A 24,787-nucleotide genomic window follows, 5' to 3' on the forward strand; every position below is an offset into this window, starting at 1 on the left:
GAGAAGCGAAATGTCTCCAAGAAAAGATAAAGTCAAGTTTGCCTCCTGAAAAAGCATTTTTGGGTCTATCTTGGCAACTTGTCAAATGCATAGAATTCTGGGAGTTGAAATCCACACGATGAAGCTTCTTGGATGAGAAGCGAAATGTCTTCTTCCTCAAGGAAAAAAAAGTCGAATTGCCTTTTGAAAAAGCATCTTTGAGACAACTATTATCTTGTCTATTTTTAATGATGCCATCCTTTCTTCTCTGCAGGTTGTGATACCGTACTGGATTGGCTGAGGCACTCATATTGGAGCTGCCAACTGGGCAATAATTTAGTTGAAGAAGGTGAGGAGGAAACTGAAGAATCATCAGAAGCGGATTGCGAAGATGAGATGGCCAGCAGTCAAGAAGATCTGGAGAAGACGCCAGATGAGCAGAAACACCAGGAACTCCGTGGTAGGTGTATTCAGATCTATTGTTTCTTCTTTCTGCACTTAATGTTTTTCTAAAGGATTCTTTTTTTCCAATTTCTCTCCCCCAGGAAAAGTCAGAGATGTTTTGACTTCGTTTAAAAATCAACAACTTGAGGTAAGCTCTGTAGATTCTTAATCAAATTAGCATTTTTTGTTTCCATTGAAAATTCTTCAAATGTTATAGTATAAGTGAAAATAATAAAGTATGAATTCAAGGTGTTTTGCTTTGATTTCTGGACTTTCTGATGCAAAGACAAAGCAAAGTCTCCTGATTCACTACATGTAGTCCTCAACTTGCAGCCGGTTGCTTAGCAACCATTCAAAGTTCCAACCTACCTGAAAAAGAGGACTTACGATCTGGATCCAAAGTTCTTACTGTCATACAGACACCCACAGTCACATGACCACACTCTGAGTGCTCCGCAACACAGCTGCCTATACCAGGGATATCAAACTGGTGGCCCACAGTCCAGGTTTGTCACGTGCAGGCCATGCCCACCCCAGCTCCGCAAAGGGAAAAAAAGGTTGTGATACATTGCAATATATCACGTGACGAGATCGAGTTTGATACCTATGGCCTATACAGTTATTTGCAATGTCCCATATTTTTTATGGTGGTTTTGCTTAGACCAGCACTTCCAGTTTTGGGCAAAACTACATCTGCAGCAAACAATGGGATCACACTTAACAACCATAGAATTTGCTTAATGATCACCGCAGGAAAAAAGTAAAATCAGGTTGTCATGTGTCCATCACAACATATAACAGTAATGGTAGGCTCTATTATGGTTGTATGTAGAGGATTACCTGATACTTTTTCCAAATGAACTGTGTCTGCATCTTCCAATGCTTCCAATGGGATTGGAATAAGTGAGTTCAGAGAATGTCCCAAAGGTGCTTTTTTCAGGAAGCAACTGGACTTTCTTGTTTTTTCTTTGAAGACGTTTTGCTTCTCATCCAAGAGAAATGGGGAAGCAATCCTGTCAGAGCTGAAAAAGCTTCTTGGGTGAGAAGCAAAACATCTTCAAAGAAAAAACAAAGATCAATTGCCTCCTGAGAAAAGCACCTTTGGGACAACCATGATCTGGATGACGGAATCTCTACAGAAGTTTGGAGAATGAATTTTTTGTTCAGGAAGCCACAGTTAAAATATCTGTGGAGATTCTCAGTCATCTTGGTCATGGTTGTCCCAAAGGCATGCTTTCAAAAGGCAACTGGACAGGGAGGAGTCAAAAGAAGAAAGGAAGAAGGAAGAAGACCAAGAGGAGATAACAATGAAAATAATAGTGATTGATGAATTAAACCAGGGAAAAACATATTAAAAGTGTTGGAAGATATGTTTGAAATGGAGGCAGGGGCCTCGGTAGAAATTTTAGAAACTAGACAGTGGAAGAGGGTAGAAGTGGGAGGAACACTTAAATTGGACATCCAAGAAATAGATATAGATGGAGATTTAAGAAAAATCAAAATTGGAAGAGGGGTGTGCATATTGTCCCACCATCCATTTAATACATGCAGAATATATCAAGAAAGGTGCTGGATTAAAAGAAAACTTTAAGTTCATGTCAATAGGCTATGCCAACCTAATGCAGAGTCAGAAAGTTGTAATAATAGTAAGGTCAAAAATTCTTAGGAATGGTGAGTAGAGCTGTAAAATAAAGAGGTGTCCTTGTTTGAGATAAAGGCTACAGCAGATCTAGATTGAAAATTAAGGTACATGGACATAAAACCAAAAAGAAATGCAGATAATGCATGTCCCAGGATAATGTTTTAGGATCCAATCAGGGTCAGTCACTGGGACTCATGCTGGAGCCTCTCCTCAGGGAATTTCTCTCTAGCAGAATGTGTGTTTTTGGCCATTCTATGTTCCTTGATGATGGGCTTCCAGCTCAGAAGACTAAGCCTCTGGTCCCCGTGACTGACCCAGATTGGATCCTTCAAAGTTTTCCCCAGCTACAAAAGTAGCTTTAAAAGCTGGAACATCAGAAACACTTTGAAGAAAACCCATGTTGCTCTTGGAAATGTGGTGCTGGTTGAGAATATCTTGGACCTGGAGAACATGAGATGCTAAACACTGCTCGCTGGAAGCACTTTTTGCAAAACTAAAGCATGCATCAGGTAAAGACATGAGTCTCTGGAAAAACTTCCTTATGCTTGCAGAAATGGAAGACTAGATGGAGAGATGCCATCACTGAGAACATAAAGCAGTGTTTTCAAAAAATCAAAGTGACTGACAGTCTTGGTAATTTTCTTGGACACAGAGAAGTAGCAACAAAAGTAATGTAGGGAATTAAACTAATACAGGTAGTCTTCAGCTTACGACCATAATTGAGCCCAAAATTTCTGTTGCTAAGACAGATAGTTGTTAAATGAATTTCCTCCCATTTTATGACTTTTCTTGCCACAGTTGTAAAGTGAATCACTGCAGTTGTTATGGTAGTTATGTGGTTGTTTAGTGAACCCGGCTTCCCCATTGATTTTGCAAAAAGTAATCATCTGATCCCGAGACACTGCAACCGTCATAAATATGAGTCAGTTGCCAACCATCTGAATTTTGATTACGTGACCATGGGGATGCTGCAACGGTCATAAGTGAAACACTGTCATATGTCACTTTTTCAGTGCTATTGTAACTTTGAATGGACACTGAACGAATTGTGTAAGCCGAGGACTACTTGTATTCAAATTTTAAATGGGCCGTCGTGTTATAAATACGCACACCTACTGGTAATTTGTACAGTCTATTTTTATTCTCTTTGAACCAGTTTTATATTTATTTTGAATAGTTATGAGTAAAGATGTTTCATCCTTTCCGATTTCTTCCCGTTGTCTTTTCTATTCCTAACCTGGTTGATTATTGGAATGAACAGTTTTTCCAAGTTGGTTGTCATGTCCGTAAGGCAGTTGGCTCAATTGACATATAACACTAGGCCTCAAACAAACTGTCGTGTCCCCCTCCTCCGCTGACGGCCGGGTAAGGGAAATCCGAATCAGATGTGCCTCTGCAGCTCTGCCCAAAGTCCTAGCAAAGTCCTCAGAGCAGGTAGGAGACCAGAAAGTGACTTCAGCAAGATAAGTTCGACTTTGCCTGACTCAGAGACTGCCAGAAAGCAGATCCTTTATATAGGCCATGGGGTGTGGCTCCATGACCCAGCACTCATTAAGGCCTGCCCTCCTTCCTTCTGTTGCCTCCGCCTATCCAGTCTTCTGATGCGAGGTCACTCCAATCAGCAGCTGTTGGAAATAAACTTTCCTCAGGCTCACATGCTGTGGAGGAGGGGAGGGTCTAGAGGAGGGAGGGTCTAGCTGCTCCGTTTGCCTGGGCATGGAGCTGGGGCCGGGGTGCTCCTCCTCTGCAGCCTGCTTGGGCATGGAGCCAGGGCTGGGACCGGAGGTGCCCCTCCTCTTCAGCTTGTCTGGGCATGGAGCCAGGACTGGGGCCGGGAGGCATACATTCCTCCGTGTTCAGGAGCAGATAAGAAGGCCCCGGCTGCTGTGAGAGCGGGCAAGACACAACACAAACAGTGTTTTATCATGCTTTAACCCAACCTGTGAATCTAGCCAATCCCGTCTATTAATTGATGTGCTATTTCTTCATTCTTGCCTTAGGTTCTCAGGCAGCAGCCAGATGTCAACCAAGCCTGCAAAATGTGGAGCATAGCTACTTCAGAGTCGGAGTGGGTTGTGGCCCAAATGAAAGATTTATTACAAGAGAACAGGTAGGTGAATTTCAACACTCCCTTGTGGTTTTGTTAAACATCCCTGCAAGTAAAAATCTTACTGAAGTAAGAAGTGTCTTGTCTTGTGTCTTCTCCTTTTGTGCTGCTTCCTCCCCACTTTTTAAAAATGGGATTCAGAGAGTGCTGACTCTCTGAATCCCATTTAGAGGCTGTTTTATCCTCAAAGCCTGGATGCCCATACAGGATGAGGTAGATCCCTATTTAAGGCTAGATTTTTAGAAGTCATTTTCTCTGAGGTGCTAATGCTCTCTGAAGGCCTGATAAGGAATAATGGATGGAAATTGATCAAGGAGAGATTCAACCTATAAATAAAGAGAAATTTTCTGATTTGAGAACAATCAATCAGCGGAACAGCTTGCTTCAGAAGTTGTGGGAGCTTCATTACTGGAAGCTTTCAAGAGACTGAATTGTAGTTCTCCGTGAGCTGGTGGAGGGGATGGCGGTGTGGGAGATGGGACTGACGCCTCCTGCAGTCACCTGCCGGCCAAAACGGGGCGCAGGGGGCCATGCACAGCCCCCTCTGCCCTGTTTTCGGCCTGAACAGCCTCCTGCAAAACTTTACCAGCCAAAATGGGACACAGGGAAGGGGGCACGAGTGGCTGCCCCATGCCTCATTTTCACCCTCCATGGCCTCCTGCAGCACTCTTTGGGCCGAAAACAGCCCCCGCCCCACCTGGCCTGTTTTCAGCTGGCAAAGGCACCATGGTGTTGTGGTCCGCCAGCAGCCTGCGTAGCTGGCAACAGAGTCAGACAGCGATGAGGCTGAGGTGAGGCCAGGGCCATCGGGGAGTGAGGTACGGACTCCGGAGCCTCCAGAGGCTGACATTAGTGAGGGAGAGGAACAGGAGGAGCCTGTTCCTAATGCACACATGAGATGAGCTGCCAGAAGGCAAGAGCAGCTCAAGCAGAGAGGACGACTCAGCAGTAGGGCCAAGAGATGATTGGCCCCTCCCATAAGGCTTAAAACAGACCAGCACCAGTGTTTGGGCTTTGCTGGAAAACAATGTTGGTAGCTTCATCTTCTGCTTCGTCTACTTCTTGCATTTATTTTTGTGACTTCTGAATGTTTTCCAAGAAAGGCCTTTGGCAGCTTGCCTAATTGGACCAAGGTTTGCGATAGGACTGAGGAATTTGTATTGGGAGGAACTTGTTTTAATTTAGTTTAACTACGCTGGGAATGAAGTAATTCTCAGCTGTTTGAATAAATTTTTTGTTTTTTTCACCGACTGAGTTTCCTACTACCTACTTGGGCCTGGGTCACAACAGATGGACCTGTCCTTTGATATTCCCAGGCTGGCCTCTCGGGCTGGATTTAAGCACCCCGCAGCCCGAATTCAGCCCGCGGGCCTTGAGTCTGACACCCCTGGTGCAGGGTCTGTTGGGCAGGGGGTTGGACTACATGACCTACAAGGTCCCTTCCAACTCTTGCTCTGTTCTGTTCATTTTGTCTCATAAATACATATTTCAGATTTTAGGTTCAGTTAGAATGCACTTACGAACATTTCTCTGTGCAGCCAAACCGTGTGCAGGGTTGCATCAATGAAATGGAAGAGAGCAGAGTTGGCAGTAGAAATCTGCCATTTAAGACTGAACATTTCAGTGAGTTGCACCTAATTTTACAACCTTTTCTGCTGTGGTCATTAAACAAATCACAGTTAAGTGAAACATTTGGTCATTAAGTGAATCAGGCTTCACTCATTGACTTTGCTTGTCGGAAGGTGGCTAGAAAGTTTGCAAATGGTGATCACATGATCCCAGAATGTTGCAACCATCATAATCCATACCGGTGAGGTCTCAAATTTTGACTATGTGGCCACAGAAATGCTACAATGGTCATAAGTGTGAGGACCAGGCCGAACATTTATCAGTATCATTGTAACTTCAAACAGTCACTAAAGAAATGATTGTAAGTTTGAGAGCTGCCTGTTGTGACCTAAAACATATTACAGGTAGTCTTGAACTTACAACCATAGTTGAGCCCAACATTTCTGTTGCCAAATGAAACATTCGTTATGTGAGTTTTGCCTCATTTTATGACTTTACTTGCACCCATTGTTACGTGAATCATTGCAGTTGGTAAATTAGTAACACAGTTATTAGGTGAATCTGGCTTCCCTATTGACTTTGCTTGTCAGAAGGTCACAAAAGCGGATCATATGACCACGGGACATTGCAGCTGTCATAATACAAGTCAGCTGCCAAACGTCTGAATTTTGATCATGTCACCATGGGGATGCTGCAACTGTTGTAAGTGTGAAAAACGGTCATAAGTCACTTTTTTCAGTGCTGTTTTACCTTTGAATGATCACTAAATGAATTGCCGTAAGTCGAGGACTACCTTTATGACTTTGTCCCAACAATGATTTTGGAGAACAGGAGACACACTTTGGGATGGCATATTGTCTCCCTGATTTTCTAAACAACCATTTCACTTTAGATCAGGGGTGTGGCAACTTTAACACTTGTGGAGTGTTAAAATTCTGGGAGTTAAAGTCCATAAGTCCTAAGTCCTAACAGTTGCCAAGATTGGACACCCTTGCTTTAGATAGAAATGGCCTTGTAAGACGTAACTCATTCTTTTCATTAGGGTAAAGGAGCAGGCTACAATCTATGCAAAAAGTTTTTGCAATTTACAAAGCAGATTTGCTGACCAGCATGGTAAAGCCATGTGTGTTTTGGTCAGCCAAGCTCATCTTCCTAGCTACTCCTAGCATTCTGTTTGCATGCAAAGAAAGGAGGAAGGAAATCCTCGGGTTTTTTAAAACTTTTTGCATCACCACTGGATTTCCTGGTTGAGGGACTTTGCCAAAGTGTGAATTCCTCAAGTCCTGGAAGTGTAAAGTTTAGTTTAGTTTAGTTTTATTAAATTTTTATACTGCCCTTCTCCCAAGGGACTCAGGGCGGTGTACAGCCAAAAGATAAGAAATATAAAAATATACAATTAAAACAACAATTTAAAACCGAGCAAATTAGAAAAAATGGCCAGTATTAAAAATTTCAAATTTCAAATTTCAAACCCTAAAACCCTAAAATGATAAAACCCCAGTTAAAATTTAAAAATATTAGGCCAGTCCCGCTTGAATAAATAGATATGTTTTCAGCTCACGTTAAAGGTCCAAGATCAAGCACTGACGAATCCAGGGGAAGTCTGCCCAGAGCGAGGAGCTCACACAGAGAAGGCTCGCCCTAGCCGCCAGCCGACACTGCTTGGCGGACGGCACCCTGAGAAGACCTCTCATGTGAGCGACGGGTCGGTGGGAGGCATAAGGTAACAGCAGGCGGTCCCGTAAGTACCCGGGTCCTAAGCCATGGAGCGCTTTGAAGGTGGTGACCAGGATCTTAAAGCGCACCCGAAAGACTACAGGAAGCCAGTGCAAGCCGCGCAGGATTGGTGTTACATGTTGCTCCCACTATAACCCGCGCAGCTGCATTCTGGACTAGCTGCAGTCTCCGGGTGCACTTCAAGGGCAGCCCCATGTAGAGAGCATTGCAATAATCCAAACGGGAAGTGACAAGAGCGTGAGTGACCGTGCATAAGGCATCCCGGTCAAGGAAGGGGCGCAACTGGCGGACCAAGCGTACCTGGTAAAAAGCCCTCCTGGAGACGGCCGCCAAATGATCGTCAAACGACAGCTGCCCATCCAGGAGGACGCCCAAGTTGTGCACCCTTTCCATTGGGGCCAATAACTCGCCCCCGACAGCCAGCTGCAGCTGCAGCTGGCTGTACCGGGGTGCCGGCATCCACAGCCACTCCGTCTTGGAGGATTGAGCTTGAGTCTGTTTCTCCCCATCCAGACCCGACGGGCTTCCAAGCACCGACAGCACTCGACAGCTTTGGGGTGATCCGGGTGGAAAAGTACAGCTGCGTATCATCAGCGTACAGATGGTACCTCACCCCGAAACCACTGATGACCCCACCCAACGGCTTCATGTAGATGTTGAACAGAAGAGGCGAGAGAATCGACCCCTGCGGCACCCCACAAGTGAGGCGCCTCGCGGTCGATCTCTGCCCCCCTGTCAACACCGTCTGTGACCGGTCGGAGAGATAGTGTTGTGACCCAGGTTCCTGGACCCAGATTGGATCCTTCAAAGTTTTCCCCAGCTACAAAAGTAGCTTTAAAAGCTGGGACATCAGAAACACTTTGAAGAAAACCCATGTTGCTCTTGGAAATGTGGTGCCGGTTGAGAATATCTTGGACCTGGAGAACATGAGATGCTAAACACTGCTCGCTGGAAGCACTTTTTGCAAAACTAAAGCATGCATCAGGTAAAGACATGAGTCTCTGGAAAAACTTCCTTATGCTTGCAGAAATGGAAGACTAGATGGAGAGATGCCATCACTGAGAACATAAAGCAGTGTTTTCAAAAAATCAAAGTGACTGACAGTCTTGGTAATTTTCTTGGACACAGAGAAGTAGCAACAAAAGTAATGTAGGGAATTAAACTAATACAGGTAGTCTTCAGCTTACGACCATAATTGAGCCCAAAATTTCTGTTGCTAAGACAGATAGTTGTTAAATGAATTTCCTCCCATTTTATGACTTTTCTTGCCACAGTTGTAAAGTGAATCACTGCAGTTGTTATGGTAGTTATGTGGTTGTTTAGTGAACCCGGCTTCCCCATTGATTTTGCAAAAAGTAATCATCTGATCCCGAGACACTGCAACCGTCATAAATATGAGTCAGTTGCCAACCATCTGAATTTTGATTATGTGACCATGGGGATGCTGCAACGGTCATAAGTGTGAAACACTGTCATATGTCACTTTTTCAGTGCTATTGTAACTTTGAATGGACACTGAACGAATTGTGTAAACCGAGGACTACTTGTATTCAAATTTTAAATGGGCCGTCGTGTTATAAATACGCACATCTACTGGTAATTTGTACAGTCTATTTTTATTCTCTTTGAACCAGTTTTATATTTATTTTGAATAGTTATGAGTAAAGATGTTTCATCCTTTCCGATTTCTTCCCGTTGTCTTTTCTATTCCTAACCTGGTTGATTATTGGAATGAACAGTTTTTCCAAGTTGGTTGTCATGTCCGTAAGGCAGTTGGCTCAATTGACATATAACACTAGGCCTCAAACAAACTGTCGTGTCCCCCTCCTCTGCTGACGGCCGGGTCAGGGAAATCCGAATCAGATGTGCCTCTGCAGCTCTGCCCAAAGTCCTAGCAAAGTCCTCAGAGCAGGCAGGAGACCAGAAAGTGACTTCAGCAAGATAAGTTCGACTTTGCCTGACTCAGAGACTGCCAGAAAGCAGATCCTTTATATAGGCCATGGGGTGTGGCTCCATGACTCAGCACTCATTAAGGCCTGCCCCTCCCTTCCTTCTGTTGCCTCCGCCTATCCAGTCTTCTGATGCGAGGGTCACTCCAATCAGCAGCTGTTGGAAATAAACTTTCCTCAGGCTCACATGCTGTGGAGGAGGGGAGGGTCTAGCTGCTCCGTTTGCCTGGGCATGGAGCCAGGGCTGGGACCGGGAGGTGACACGAGGCTGGCTCAGAAAATTGTGAAGCTTCTTGGGTGAGAAGCAAAACATCTTCAAAGAAAAACAAAGATCAATTGCCTCCTGAGAAAAGCACCTTTGGGACAACCATGATCTGGATGACGGAATCTCTACAGAAGTTTGGAGAATGAATTTTTGTTCAGGAAGCCACAGTTAAAATATCTGTGGAGATTCTCAGTCATCTTGGTCATGGTTGTCCCAAAGGCATGCTTTCAAAAGGCAACTGGACTTTCTTGTTTTTCTTTGAAGACGTTTTGCTTCTCATCCAAGAGAAATGGGGAAGCAATCCTGTCAGAGCTGAAAAAGCTTCTTGGGTGAGAAGCAAAACATCTTCAAAGAAAAAACAAAGATCAATTGCCTCCTGAGAAAAGCACCTTTGGGACAACCATGATCTGGATGACGGAATCTCTACAGAAGTTTGGAGAATGAATTTTTTGTTCAGGAAGCCACAGTTAAAATATCTGTGGAGATTCTCAGTCATCTTGGTCATGGTTGTCCCAAAGGCATGCTTTCAAAAGGCAACTGGACTTTCTTGTTTTTTCTTTGAAGACGTTTTGCTTCTCATCCAAGAGAAATGGGGAAGCAATCCTGTCAGAGCTGAAAAAGCTTCTTGGGTGAGAAGCAAAACATCTTCAAAGAAAAAACAAAGTTCAATTGCCTCCTGAGAAAAGCACCTTTGGGACAACCATGATCTGGATGACGGAATCTCTACAGAAGTTTGGAGAATGAATTTTTTGTTCAGGAAGCCACAGTTAGAATATCTGTGGAGATTCTCAGTCATCTTGGTCATGGTTGTCCCAAAGGCATGCTTTCAAAAGGCAACTGGACTTTCTTGTTTTTCTTTGAAGACGTTTTGCTTCTCATCCAAGAGAAATGGGGAAGCAATCCTGTCAGAGCTGAAAAAGCTTCTTGGGTGAGAAGCAAAACATCTTCAAAGAAAAAACAAAGATCAATTGCCTCCTGAGAAAAGCACCTTTGGGACAACCATGATCTGGATGACGGAATCTCTACAGAAGTTTGGAGAATGAATTTTTTGTTCAGGAAGCCACAGTTAAAATATCTGTGGAGATTCTCAGTCATCTTGGTCATGGTTGTCCCAAAGGCATGCTTTCAAAAGGCAACTGGACTTTCTTGTTTTTCTTTGAAGACGTTTTGCTTCTCATCCAAGAGAAATGGGAAGCAATCCTGTCAGAGCTGAAAAAGCTTCTTGGGTGAGAAGCAAAACATCTTCAAAGAAAAACAAAGATCAATTGCCTCCTGAGAAAAGCACCTTTGGGACAACCATGATCTGGATGACGGAATCTCTACAGAAGTTTGGAGAATGAATTTTTGTTCAGGAAGCCACAGTGTCAATGCTGACGGCAACCAGGCGCCTTAAGGAACTCCGTCAAGGAAACGCCCCTGCAGGAGTACATCGCCGAATTTCGTCTTTTGTGCCAGGACTCTGACTGGAATGATGCAGCGCCAGGACGCGTTCCAGGAGGGACTCTCAGAGGAATTGCAAGACGAGCTGGCCCGGTGGAGGCGCCATGGACCTCGACAACTTGGTGCCCTTTGTCTCCGCCTCGATGCCCGTCCCGTCGCACCCCGGGACCCTCCGACGACATCTGCACCCCACTTCCTGCACCACCAGCACCCAGGGTCGCCCCACGTTTTGTAACCGCTGCGGAAGAGCCCATGGAGTTGGGAGCGCCAGACCTCGCCTAACAGCCCAGGAGCGGAACCGAGGCGCCAAGGGGATTGTGCCTGTACTGTGGGAGCCCGCCACTTCGCCGCTTCTTGCCCCAGAAAGCGGTGGGGCACGACGCCGTCCCCGAATCACAGCGTGACCAATCGAACGGAGCAGGCCCGACCGGGAAACCCTAGGTCGGGCACGCATTAAGCCCCACTGGACGCTATGCGGAAGTAGACTCTGGGCCCCTCGGCATCTGATTCTGGACACACGGATATGGTTGGGGAACCAGTCGGACGGGCTCCAGGCGCATGCGCTGGTGGACTCAGGGGCCACAACAAACTTTATGGACCAGGCCTTTGTGACCCAGTTTGCGGTCCCGTGGTTCCGTGGACCCTCCGATGCGGGTAGAGACAATTGATGGGCGAGAACTGGTGTCCGGCCCCATTAAATTCGCCACCCAGCCTTTGCGCCTGGCTATTGGGGACCATGAGGAGGCGATCCAGTTTTATGTCACGGCGGACCTTCATTTTCCAAGTTGGTTGTCATGTCCGTAAGGCAGTTGGCTCAATTGACATATAACACTAGGCCTCAAACAAACTGTCGTGTCCCCCTCCTCCGCTGACGGCCGGGTAAGGGAAATCCGAATCAGATGTGCCTCTGCAGCTCTGCCCAAAGTCCTAGCAAAGTCCTCAGAGCAGGTAGGAGACCAGAAAGTGACTTCAGCAAGATAAGTTCGACTTTGCCTGACTCAGAGACTGCCAGAAAGCAGATCCTTTATATAGGCCATGGGGTGTGGCTCCATGACTCAGCACTCATTAAGGCCTGCCCCTCCCTTCCTTCTGTTGCCTCCGCCTATCCAGTCTTCTGATGCGAGGGTCACTCCAATCAGCAGCTGTTGGAAATAAACTTTCCTCAGGCTCACATGCTGTGGAGGAGGGGGAGGGGTCTAGAGGAGGGGGAGGGGTCTAGCTGCTCCGTTTGCCTGGGCATGGAGCTGGGGCCGGGGGGTGCTCCCTCCTCTGCAGCCTGCTTGGGCATGGAGCCAGGGCTGGGACCGGGAGGTGCCCCCTCCTCTTCAGCTTGTCTGGGCATGGAGCCAGGACTGGGGCCGGGAGGCATACATTCCTCCGTGTTCAGGAGCAGATAAGAAGGCCCCGGCTGCTGTGAGAGCGGGCAAGACACAACACAAACAGTGTTTTATCATGCTTTAACCCAACCTGTGAATCTAGCCAATCCCGTCTATTAATTGATGTGCTATTTCTTCATTCTTGCCTTAGGTTCTCAGGCAGCAGCCAGATGTCAACCAAGCCTGCAAAATGTGGAGCATAGCTACTTCAGAGTCGGAGTGGGTTGTGGCCCAAATGAAAGATTTATTACAAGAGAACAGGTAGGTGAATTTCAACACTCCCTTGTGGTTTTGTTAAACATCCCTGCAAGTAAAAATCTTACTGAAGTAAGAAGTGTCTTGTCTTGTGTCTTCTCCTTTTGTGCTGCTTCCCCTCCCCCCACTTTTTTAAAAAAATGGGATTCAGAGAGTGCTGACTCTCTGAATCCCATTTAGAGGCTGTTTTATCCTCAAAGCCTGGATGCCCATACAGGATGAGGTAGATCCCTATTTAAGGCTAGATTTTTAGAAGTCATTTTCTCTGAGGTGCTAATGCCCTCTGAAGGCCTGATAAGGAATAATGGATGGAAACTGATCAAGGAGAGATTCAACCTATAAATAAAGAGAAATTTTCTGATTTGAGAACAATCAATCAGCGGAACAGCTTGCTTCAGAAGTTGTGGGAGCTTCATTACTGGAAGCTTTCAAGAGACTGAATTGTAGTTCTCCGTGAGCTGGTGGAGGGGATGGCGGTGTGGGAGATGGGACTGACGCCTCCTGCAGTCACCTGCCGGCCAAAACGGGGCGCAGGGGGCCGTGCACAGCCCCCTCTGCCCTGTTTTCGGCCTGAACGGCCTCCTGCAAAACTTTACCAGCCAAAATGGGACACAGGGAAGGGGGCACGAGTGGCTGCCCCATGCCTCAATTTCACCCTCCATGGCCTCCTGCAGCACTCTTTGGGCCGAAAACAGCCCCCCACCCACCTGGCCTGTTTTCAGCTGGCAAAGGCACCATGGTGTTGTGGTCCGCCAGCAGCCTGCGTAGCTGGCAACAGAGTCAGACAGCGATGAGGCTGAAGTGAGGCCAGGGCCATCGGGGAGTGAGGTACGGACTCCGGAGCCTCCAGGGGCTGACATTAGTGAGGGAGAGGAACAGGAGGAGCCTGTTCCTAATGCACACATGAGAAGAGCTGCCAGAAGGCAAGAGCAGCTCAAGCAGAGAGGACGACTCAGGAGTAGGGCCAAGAGATGATTGGCCCCTCCCATAAGGCTTAAAACAGACCAGCACCAGTGTTTGGGCTTTGCTGGAAAACAATGTTGGTAGCTTCATCTTCTGCTTCGTCTACTTCTTGCATTTATTTTTGTGACTTCTGAATGTTTTCCAAGAAAGGCCTTTGGCAGCTTGCCTTATTGGACCAAGGTTTGCGATAGGACTGAGGAATTTGTGTTGGGAGGAATTTGTTTTAATTTAGTTGAACTACGCTGGGAATGAAGTAATTCTCAGCTGTTCGAATAAATTTTTTGTTTTTTTCACCGACTGAGTTTCCTACTACCTACTTGGGCCTGGGTCACAACAGATGGACCGGTCCTTTGATATTCCCAGGCTGGCCTCTCGGGCTGGATTTAAGCACCCCGCAGTCCGAATTCAGCCCACGGGCCTTGAGTCTGACACCCCTGGTGTAGGGTCTGTTGGGCAGGGGGTTGGACTACATGCCCTACAAGGTCCCTTCCAACTCTTGCTCTGTTCTGTTCATTTTGTCTCATAAATACATATTTCAGATTTTAGGTTCAGTTAGAATGCACTTACGAACATTTCTCTGTGCAGCCAAACCGTGTGCAGGGTTGCATCAATGAAATGGAAGAGAGCAGAGTTGGCAGTAGAAATCTGCCATTTAAGACTGAACATTTCAGTGAGTTGCACCTAATTTTACAACCTTTTCTGCTGTGGTCATTAAACAAATCACAGTTAAGTGAAACATTTGGTCATTAAGTGAATCAGGCTTCACTCATTGACTTTGCTTGTCGGAAGGTGGCTAGAAAGTTTGCAAATGGTGATCACATGATCCCAGAATGTTGCAACCATCATAATCCATACCGGTGAGGTCCCAAATTTTGACTATGTGACCACAGAAATGCTACAATGGTCATAAGTGTGAGGACCAGGCCGAACATTTATCAGTATCATTGTAACTTCAAACAGTCACTAAAGAAATGATTGTAAGTTTGAGAGCTGCCTGTTGTGACCTAAAACATATTACAGGTAGTCTTGAACTTACAACCATAGTTGAGCCCAACATTTCTGTTGCCAAATGAAACATTCGTTAAGTGAGTTTTGCCTCATTTTATGACTTTACTTGCACCCATTGTTACGTGAATCATTGCAGTTGGTAAATTAGTAACACAGTTATTAGGTGAATCTGGCTTCCCTATTGACTTCGCTTGTCAGAAGGTCACAAAAGCAGATCATATGACCACGGGACATTGCAGCTCTCATAATACAAGTCAGCTGCCAAACGTCTGAATTTTGATCATGTCACCATGGGGATGCTGCAACTGTTGTAAGTGTGAAAAACGGTCATAAGTCACTTTTTTCAGTGCTGTTTTACCTTTGAATGATCACTAAATGAACTGCCGTAAGTCGAGGACTACCTTTATGACTTTGTCCCAACAATGATTTTGGAGAACAGGAGACACACTTTGGGATGGCATATTGTCTCCCTGATTTTCTAAACAACCATTTCACTTTAGATCAGGGGTGTGGCAACTTTAACACTTGTGGAGTGTTAAAATTCTGGGAGTTAAAGTCCATAAGTCCTAAGTCCTAACAGTTGCCAAGATTGGACACCCTTGCTTTAGATAGAAATGGCCTTGTAAGACGTAACTCATTCTTTTCATTTGGGTAAAGGAGCAGGCTACAATCTATGCAAAAAGTTTTTGCAATTTACAAAGCAGATTTGCTGACCAGCATGGTAAAGCTATGCTATTTACGGGACCGCCTACTGCTACCGAATACCTCTCACCGACCCGTGCGCTCTCACAGAGAGGGACTCCTCAGGGTGCCGTCAGCTAGGCAGTGCCGTCTGGCGACACCCAGGGGAAGGGCCTTCTCTGTGGGGCTCCCACCCTCTGGGCGAACTTCCCCAGGACTCCGTCAACTTCCGGACCTCCGAACCTTTCGTCGCGAGCTTAAAACACACTTATTCATTTGCGCAGGACTGGATTAGTTTTTAAATTTATATTGGTTTTAAATGGGTTTTTATTATTTATATTGCTTTTTAATTCGGCTTTGTAGAATAAGTTTTTAAAATGTGGTTTTAGTGTGTATTTATATGTCTTTTACTTGCCTGTGAACCGCCCTGAGTCCCTCGGGAGATAGGACGGTATATAAATGTGATTAATAAATAAATAAATAAATGTGTGTTTTGGTCAGCCAAGCTCATCTTCCTAGCTACTCCTAGCATTCTGTTTGCATGCAAAGAAAGGAGGAAGGAAATCCTCGGGGTTTTTAAAACTTTTTGCATCACCACTGGATTTCCTGGTTGAGGGACTTTGCCAAAGTGTGAATTCCTCAAGTCCTGGAAGTGTAAAGGGTATTATCCAAATTCTTTGTAGCGTGGTTTTAGAAATTAGCAGGTTTTAAATTGCTTATGGGAAAAAATGTTTTTTCCTGGCTGTTGTGATGTAGAGCAGAGAAATTTATAGGATGTATGTCTCAGTTCCTTTTTGGAGACTCCAGCCAAAAATATGCTATCAAATTTAAAACACCAAGAAACAGCAATGATGATCCCATTGTTTTTCAGTACAGCGATAAAGAATGACCCGGCACCGGAAAAGACGCCTAGAGAGTGATTGGAGGACCAGCCGCTCTGAATCCGATCGAACACTAGCAAGGTCTCATATTCAGACCTACCTATTGGCGATAAGAGCGGCAAAACAGGAGTATTTTTCCGCTCTTGTTGCATCGGCAGATAACCGCCCAGCCGCCCTGTTTAGGGTGACCCGCTCCCTTCTTGTTCAGGGAGCTCGGGAGGACCCCTTGCAGGGCCGTGCTGAGGAGTTTGGTCAATATCTGCACGATAAAATCACTCGGATCCGGGACGGTCTGGACGCTGATTGGGTAGATTTGGGCGGGATGACGGAGGTAGTTCTTGAGAATGTTACCTGGGATGAGTTTGATGCCATGGTTCCCGAGGACATGGACAGGATACTGGGGAGGCTAAATGCGACCACATGTTTATTGGACCCATGTCCCTCCTGGTTGGTACTGGCCACACAGGAGGTTACACCAGGCTGGCTCCTGGGAATTATCAACGCTTCTTTGAAGGAGGGTGTCTTTCCTACCGCCTTGAAAGAGGCGGTGGTGAGGCCCCTCCTCAAGAAGCCTTCCCTGGACCCAGCTGTTCTAGAGAACTATCGTCCTGTCTCCAACCTTCGTTTTGTGGTGAAGGTTGTTGAGAGTGTGGTCGCATGACAGCTCCCCCAGTACCTGGATGAAATGAAGCGCCGGAAAAGACGCCTAGAGAGTATCTGGAGGGTCAGCCGCTCCGAATCTGACTGGACACTAGTTAGGTCTCAAATTCAGACCTATCTAGTGGCGATGAGGCTGGCAAAACGGGAGTATTTTTCCAGCCTCATTGCATCAGCAGATAACCGCCCAGCCGCCCTGTTTAGGGTGACCCGCTCGCTCCTCCATCAGGGAGCGGTAGAGGAACCCTTAAAGGGTCGAGCTGAGGAATTTGGACAATATCTGTTTGATAAAATCGCTCAAATTCGGGAGGGGTTGGACACAGACTGGGTGGATCCAGGACGGGTGGGGGAGGCAGGTCTTGATGTTATTATCTGGGATGAGTTTGATCCTGTGACTCCTGAGGACATGGACAGGTTAATGAGGAGATTGAATGCGACCACATGTTTATTGGACCCGTGTCCCTCCTGGTTGGTACTGGCCACACAGGAGGTTACACCAGGCTGGCTCCTGGGAATTATCAACGCTTCTTTGATGGAGGTGTTTTCCTGCCGCCTAGAAAGAGGCGGTGGTGAGGCACCTCCCCAAGAAGCCTTCCCTTGACCCAGCTAGTTTATCAAATTATCGTCCGGTCTCCAACCTTCGCTTTGTGGCAAAGGTTGTCGAGAGTGTGGTTGCACGACAGTTGCCCCAGTACCTGGATGAAAATGTCTATCTTGATCCATTCCAGTCCGGTTTCCGGCCTGGTCACAGCACGGAAACAGCCTTGGTCGCATTGGTTGATGATCTCTTGAGGGCTCGGGACAGAGGTTATTCCTCTGTCTTGGTCCTATTAGATCTCTCAGCGGCTTTTGATACCATCGATCATGGTATCCTGCTGCGCCGGCTCGGGGGACTTGGAGTGAGGGGCACTGTTCATCGGTGGTTCTCCTCCTACCTCTCCGACCGGTCGCAGACGGTGTTGACGGGGGGACAGAGATCGACCCCAAGGCGCCTCTTATGTGGGGTGCCTCAGGGGTCGGTTCTCTCGCCTCTTCTGTTCAACATCTATATGAAGCCGCTGGGTGAGATCATCCGTGGTTTTGGGGTGAGTTGTCATCTATCGCTGATGATACCCAGCTCTATATTTCCACCCCTAACCACCCCAACGAGGCTGTTGAAATGATGTCCCAGTGCCTGGAGGCCGTGCGGGTTTGGATGGGGAGGAACAGACTCAGACTTAATCCCACCAAGACCGAGTGGCTGTGGATGCGGCGGCCCGGTACAGTCAACTAATTCCATCACTGACCATTGGGGCGAACTATTGGCCCCCACGGAAAGGGCTCGTAATCTGGGCGTCCTCCTGGATGCACGGCTGTCTTTGAAGATCATATGATAGCCGTCACCAGGGAGCTTTTCATCAGGTTCGCCTGATACGCCAGTTCGTTCCTTTCTGGATCGGGCTGCCTTATGCACGGTTGCTCATGCCCTGGTTACATCCGCCTGGACTACTGTAATGCTCTCTACATGGGGCTCCCTTGAAGGGTACCGGAGACTCCAACTGGTCCAGAATGCGGCTGCGGGTGATAGAGGGAGCACCTTTGGCTCCCATGTGACACCCTCCTGCGTAATCTGCACTGGCTCCCAGTGGTCTTCCGGGTTCACTTCAAGGTACTTGTTATCACCTTTAAAACGCTCCATGGCCTAGGACCGGGATATTTACGGGACCGCCTACTGCCACCATTAGCCTCTCACCGACCAGTGCGCTCTCACAGGGAGGGCCTCCTCCGGATACCGTCAGCTAAACAATGTCGGCTGGCGGCCTCTAGGGGGGGGGCCTTCTCTGTGAGGGCTCCTGCCCTTTGGAATGAGCTGCCTACAGGGTTACGCCAACTCCCGATCTCAAGTCCTTCCGCCGTGAGCTGAAGACGCTGCTGTTTCGAAGAGCAGGACTAGCTTGAACGTAGTTTTAAACTTGGGATTTTAAAAAAAAGGGTTTAAATGAGGTTTTAAATTTGTATTTAAAAGTTAGAGCATCAATTGAATTTAACTGTCTATTCTTTTAGCTTTTTATGTATTATATGTTTTTCTGTTGTTTTTGACTGTGAACCGCCCTGAGTCCTTCGGGAGATGGGCGGTATACAAATAAAATAAATAATAATAATAATAATAATAATAATAATGAAACTGTCTATCTAGACCCATTCCAGTCTGGCTTCAGGCCTGGGTACAGCACAGAGACAACTTTGGTCACGTTGGTAAATGAACTCTGGAGGTCTCGGGACAGGGGTTGTTCCTCTGTCCTAGTCCTATTAGATCTCTCAGCGGCTTTTGATACCATCAACCATGGTATCCTGATGTGGGGGCTGGGGGGGTTAGGAGTGGGGGGCACCGTTTTTCGGTGGTTCTCCTCCTATCTCTCTGACCGCAGAGATCGACCTCAAGGCACCTCATGTGTGGAGTGCCACAGGGGTCGGTTCTCTCGCCTCTCCTGTTCAACATCTATATGAAGCCGCTGGCTGAGATCATCCATGGTTTTGGGGTGCGATGCCATCTGTATGCTGATGACACTCAGCTGTACATTTCCACCCCTAATCACCCCAATGAAGCCGTCGAAGTGATGTCCCGGTGTCTGAAGGCCGTGAGGGTCTGGATGGGGAAGAATAGGCTTCGACTCAACCCTTGCAAGACTGAGTGGCTGTGGATGCCGGCATCCCGGTACAGTCAGCTGATTCCATCGCTGACTGTTGGGGGCGAATCATTGGCCCCCAGGGAGAGGGTTCGCAACTTAGGCATTCTCCTGGATGATTCGCCAGGGGAGCTTTTTATCAGGTGCGCCTGATACGCCAGTTGCGTCCCTTCCTGGACTGGTATTCCCTATGCACGGTCACTCATGCCCTTGTCACTTCCCGCCTGGACTACTGCAATGCTCTCTACATGGGGCTCCCAGCTGGTCCAGAATACGGCGGCGCGGGTAATAGAGGGAGCACCACGATGCTCCCATGTAACACCTCTCCTGCGCAAGCTGCACTGGCTGCCGGTGGTCTTCCGGGTGCAATTCAAGGTGTTGGTTATCACCTTTAAAGCGCTCCATGGCACAGGACCGGGTTATTTACGGGACCGCCTACTGCCACCAATAGCCTCCCATCGATCTGTGCGCTCCCATAGGGAGGGCCTCCTCAGGGTGCCGTCAGTCAAGCAATGCCGACTGGCGACCCTCAGGGGGAGGGCCTTCTCTGTGAGGGCTCCTGCCCTTTGGAATGAGCTGCCTACGGGGTTACGCCAACTCCCCGACCTCCGGACCGTCAAACGCGAGCTTAAGACCTTTTTGTTCCACCTTGCGGGGCTGGCCTAACGAAATTTTTTAATTTGGGGTTTTTATGTGGGTTTTTACGATAGTTTTAACTTATTATGGCCAATTTTAGAATCAGTTTTTTAAAATGTTTTAATTTTTGTTTATGTCTTTGTTGTTTTATTCTGGCTGTAAACCACCCTGAGTCCTTCGGGAGAAGGGCGGTATAGAAATCAAATAAATAAATAAATAAATAATAACATTTTGGCTTTATGTATGAAGAAAATCCCTTTTAAAATACAAGTGGTCCCCAACTTATAACCACAATTGAGCCCAAAATGTCTGCTGTTAAGCAAGACATTTGTTAAGTTAGTTTTGCCCCATTTTACAACCTCTCTTGTCAGAGTTGTTAAGTGAGTCACTGCAGTTGTTAAATTAGTAACAAAGTTAAGTGAATCTGGCTATCCTCATCAACTGCTTGTCAGAAGATCGCAAAAGCCTGACCCCACGATACTGCAACCGTCATAAATATGAGTCAGCTGCCAAGCATCCGAATCCTCAGCACATGACCATGGGGCAGTGGTGGGTTGCTACCGGTTCATCCTGGATAGGGTGAACTGTTAGCGGCGGCAGAAGGAAGCTCTGCCCAGACAGTTCTGCGCATGCACAGAAACATCACACGCAAGCATGCATGCACCCACAAGCAAACTGGTACCGATGGGTTTTGAAACACACCCCTGCCATGGGGATGCTGCTACTGTCGTTAAGTGTGAAAAACAGTCATAAGTCACTTTTCAGGGCCATCGTAAATTCAAACAGTCACTAAATTAACTGTTGCAAGTCGAGGATTACCTATAGAGGAGGGGAGGAGAAAATCAGCAGAAATGAATACCAATTTACCAAATGCACTCCAGACTTAACAATTGTCAATAAAAAATTCAAAATGTCTGGATAGCAGATATGGCAGTTATCTAGAGACAGCAAAATAGAAGAGAGAGAACTGGACAAGATAACAAAATAGAAAAACCTGCAACTGTGGCCAAAGAAAGCAAAGGTAATACTAACATTGATAGGTACTTTGGGTGCAATCCCAAAAAACTGGAGCACCACTGTCATTGACCAATAGTCTTGGCATTGAAAAAATCACAATCAGTCAATTGCAAAAGGCAGCTTTAATTGGAGCAGCTTAAATCCGTGACTTTAATATTATTAAACAATGACATCAACTATCCCAGATTCCTGGGAAGGACTCAATAGATTGGGGGTGGAGGGGAATGTCAAATCCACTCTGAATATCTGGCTGACTGAGCAACCAACCATAATAATGTTAGGTAGTAAAAGGGTATATGTAGTTGGAAAATCCTGGAAAATACTCACTGGGCTTTACAATTCCTATAGGGAAGTTGCGGCTGAGACGTTGCTCGAAGATGGCTTTCTCATTCCAACCACTGACACGGTGCAGGTCTTAAATATTCCTCAAGGTTGGTATATCAAGTTGGTTTTTTTCCTTGGTCGAATAAGCAAAGTTCTCCAACCATTGACTGTTCAAAATCTGTGCAGATTACCTGCACTGGATCCTGGTAATTGATTTAGTTGTCTGTGCAGTATGGCCATTCCATTCAAATACTCAAAGCGATTACTAGGACCGGTTTGTTAAGATAAAAACCAAAGCTATGAATCTTCAAATTGGTAGGATTTCCAGGGCTAAAAAGAGATTTTGACTGATAGTGGGGCACGTTCAGAAAAGTTTTTCCTGCAGATTTTTAACTTTCAGGCAGTTTGAAAGAGAGAATGATGGTCCCTTGGGTAACATCTCAAATAATAGAAAGAAATCATGAGCTAAATCAGGGGTGTCAAACTCAAGGCCCACAGGCCATCCTGGAAACTAAGGATCTGGCCCATGTCACTTTGGCCCAGCCCATGCCATCCCGCCCTGCGCACAGGCCCAGTTCTCCATCACCAAAGCAACTAAAGTAGTGTGTGGGACTATTGTAAAAAAAAAAGTTCAGACCTTCCAACTTCCAAACCTCGCGAGGTTAGAAGGTCTGAACTATTTTTTTTTTTTACTGTAGTCTACAGACTACTTTATTTGCTCTGCACGTGGCAGCAGCGAAAGGATTTGGAAAGGTTAGTGAAGGGATGTGGCTGCCCTGGGTGGCAGGGTGAGGGTTTGGCCTGGCTGAAGGGCCCTCATAATCCGGGGCAGGTGGGGCACCCCCTGCCTAGCTTCGTCCTCCACCATCCCTGCCTTCCTTCGTTCTTTGTCATTTCTTGCTGTCGAGCAGGAGGCTGAGCAACGCACTGGTGCGACTGCCACAAAGCGAGGCAGTGGCAGATGGGGTGGAGTACAAAGCAAGGCAGAGGGTGCAGAGCTGCCAAGAATGAAAGTTTCTGGATCCCTGATGCTCTGCAAATGAGGATGGATGCCTGAATCTGTGCAATATTATAGCACCCGGGAGTGTCCGTTCTTGGCATTTACAAGCCAAATCTCTCCCTTCCTCAGAGGCAAAGTAACAAGAGAAACAAAGAGAGGAGACCGATATTTGCAAGGTAAGTGAGTCCTTGTGGCAGGAAGGGAGGGAGAAGCATATCTTAGTGGGTCAGGGAGGCCTTGAGGGCCTGTTCTATCACTAGGGCCCCCATGGCCTTCCCCACCCTGAGATACCTCATGTGGACATTGGTATTCTTGAATTGTGAGCTGTTAGGATTGTATCCCCTCCTTGTGTGTTGCAAACAGCTATTTCTAGTGGGGAAACAGGACAAAGCAAGTGGGGAAAATACTTTCCGTTGCTATATTTCCAGTCAGAATTGGACCATGGCCCAGTCCCCGCAGGAGAGCCCTTTTAAGGATTACGTCTTAATAGAAAAGCTAACTGATCTCTGTTCTTAAATCCTAAAGCTGTTGTACATAAAAAACATAAGAACTCTAATCACCTATCAGAGCTATCATTTTGACAGTTTTGCCGTACTGTAGTCTGCAGACGCCCCCACGAAATGCAAGCATGGGATAAACTGAGCCTGGTTTGTTCTCAGTCTTATTAAGTAGCCACAAACTACTAGCAAAAGTGGCATTTGATCACAAGGTGAGGAATGTTTCCCCTTTTGCATTTGAGCATCCAAGAAGGGACAGGTAAGACAAAGAAAAAGAAGGAAAGAGGTGAAGGAAGAAGAAAGAAAGGAGAAGGAAGAGGGAAGAAAAAAGAAGGGAATGAATGAAAAGAAGGAAGGAAGGTTATAGAGAGTGTGAGGTAAATCCTGCCTTAGCACTTGGCCACCAGCAGCTCTGCTGCCTTTGGTCCCCTCCTCCTGACCTCTCCTGGTTGTCTCCCATCCTATCACTGAAGATGCTTTGGTTCAAAGCTAGGTCTCCTCTCCTTGTAAGGAGATGGAGTGGACCTCCCTCTGACCCACACGCTTTTCCTTCCCGCGCACATCATGAGCAACCTGGCCAAGGAGAGTGAGCACAGCAGCAATGGGAGCTGGCCACGCCCACCATGGCCATGCCCCCCACCCCAAGTCACCACAATCCTGATGCATCCCTCAATGAAATTAGTTTGACACCCCTGATCGACATAGTGAAAAATGAGCTCATACTAGTGAAGAATTCAAAAATTCAAGGAAAGAGTAACTGTTTTTCTTCACTGAGATTGGTTCGTGGTCTATGCCCTCTGACCCCCAGTCATCCTGAATTATTTTTACAGTTACAACTCTTTTAAATTCTTTGTGTTCCAAGAAAATGTTTGCCCAAGGGCCTCATCTATTTTATTTTTCTTGCCCTTTTTTAAAATAGTAGCCACGTATTTGTTGGGGTTTGTCCTTACACTTCTTTCTCTCTTTGAAACTGGGATTTATTACGGTTGTATTTCCTTGGCCTCCAAGGAATTAATATCAAAAATTAATTTTCTAACTTTTAAGGGCACTGCGGATTGATTATTGTTGTTCATATATAATATTCAGTTTTTATTTTTCTTCCCTGCCCCTCTTTTGCCTTGTTGTTTGGAGTGTAGAAACTCACAAGTGGGATTTTAAGATCCCTCGAGCATTTCTTCATTTCTGGCAGCCCCTGCTGGGAGGTTTGCACTCCAAACATTTCACTCAGACTCTGCTGGAGAAAATGTTTGATGATTTGAAAGCCCATGCAAGGATCACGTCACTTCGGTCTCAGTACCTCATCAACTGGATCACAAAAATTCTGAAGGCTAACTTGCGAGTTAGTAAGTATTGGGAGGTGTTCAGACAAGATTTAAGTTTTCAACTTGGCATTATTCTCTTTATCAGTGTGAGGGCTGATGAAAAACATAATTAGGGGACAAGAAAAATTAGCAGAAAAACAGGTTGCGTGATGCTCTAATAAAGGCTTTTGTGTTCTGCAAAAATATATCCTCACCTATAAAATGCATGAAAATACTAAAACTTAAAGTAAGATGTAATTTAGCAAAAATGTAAGATACCATTCTCTGCAGTGATCCTTACCAGGACAGGAACCAAGCAAAGGGTGCATTAAACATCAGTACATTTTGTGAATATGTTTGTGGTACTATTATCACATTTGTGAAGCAAGCTGT

General features: G+C 46.3%; 1 protein-coding gene across 1 annotated transcript in view; it reads left to right on the plus strand.

Moving 5' to 3' along the window:
• LAS1L (LAS1 like ribosome biogenesis factor) overlaps positions 1 to 24,787 on the plus strand; it is a 48,221-nt gene that overhangs the window by 11,059 nt on the left and 12,375 nt on the right. The window contains exons 6-10 of the mRNA XM_058196599.1: positions 254 to 439; positions 525 to 571; positions 4,066 to 4,175; positions 21,621 to 21,703; positions 24,230 to 24,436. Of these exons, the coding sequence (XP_058052582.1) occupies positions 254 to 439; positions 525 to 571; positions 4,066 to 4,175; positions 21,621 to 21,703; positions 24,230 to 24,436 (633 nt within the window). The remainder of the gene's footprint in view (positions 1 to 253; positions 440 to 524; positions 572 to 4,065; positions 4,176 to 21,620; positions 21,704 to 24,229; positions 24,437 to 24,787) is intronic.

This window comes from Ahaetulla prasina, chromosome 11, assembly GCF_028640845.1.
Source record: "Ahaetulla prasina isolate Xishuangbanna chromosome 11, ASM2864084v1, whole genome shotgun sequence".
Lineage (NCBI taxonomy): Eukaryota > Metazoa > Chordata > Lepidosauria > Squamata > Colubridae > Ahaetulla > Ahaetulla prasina.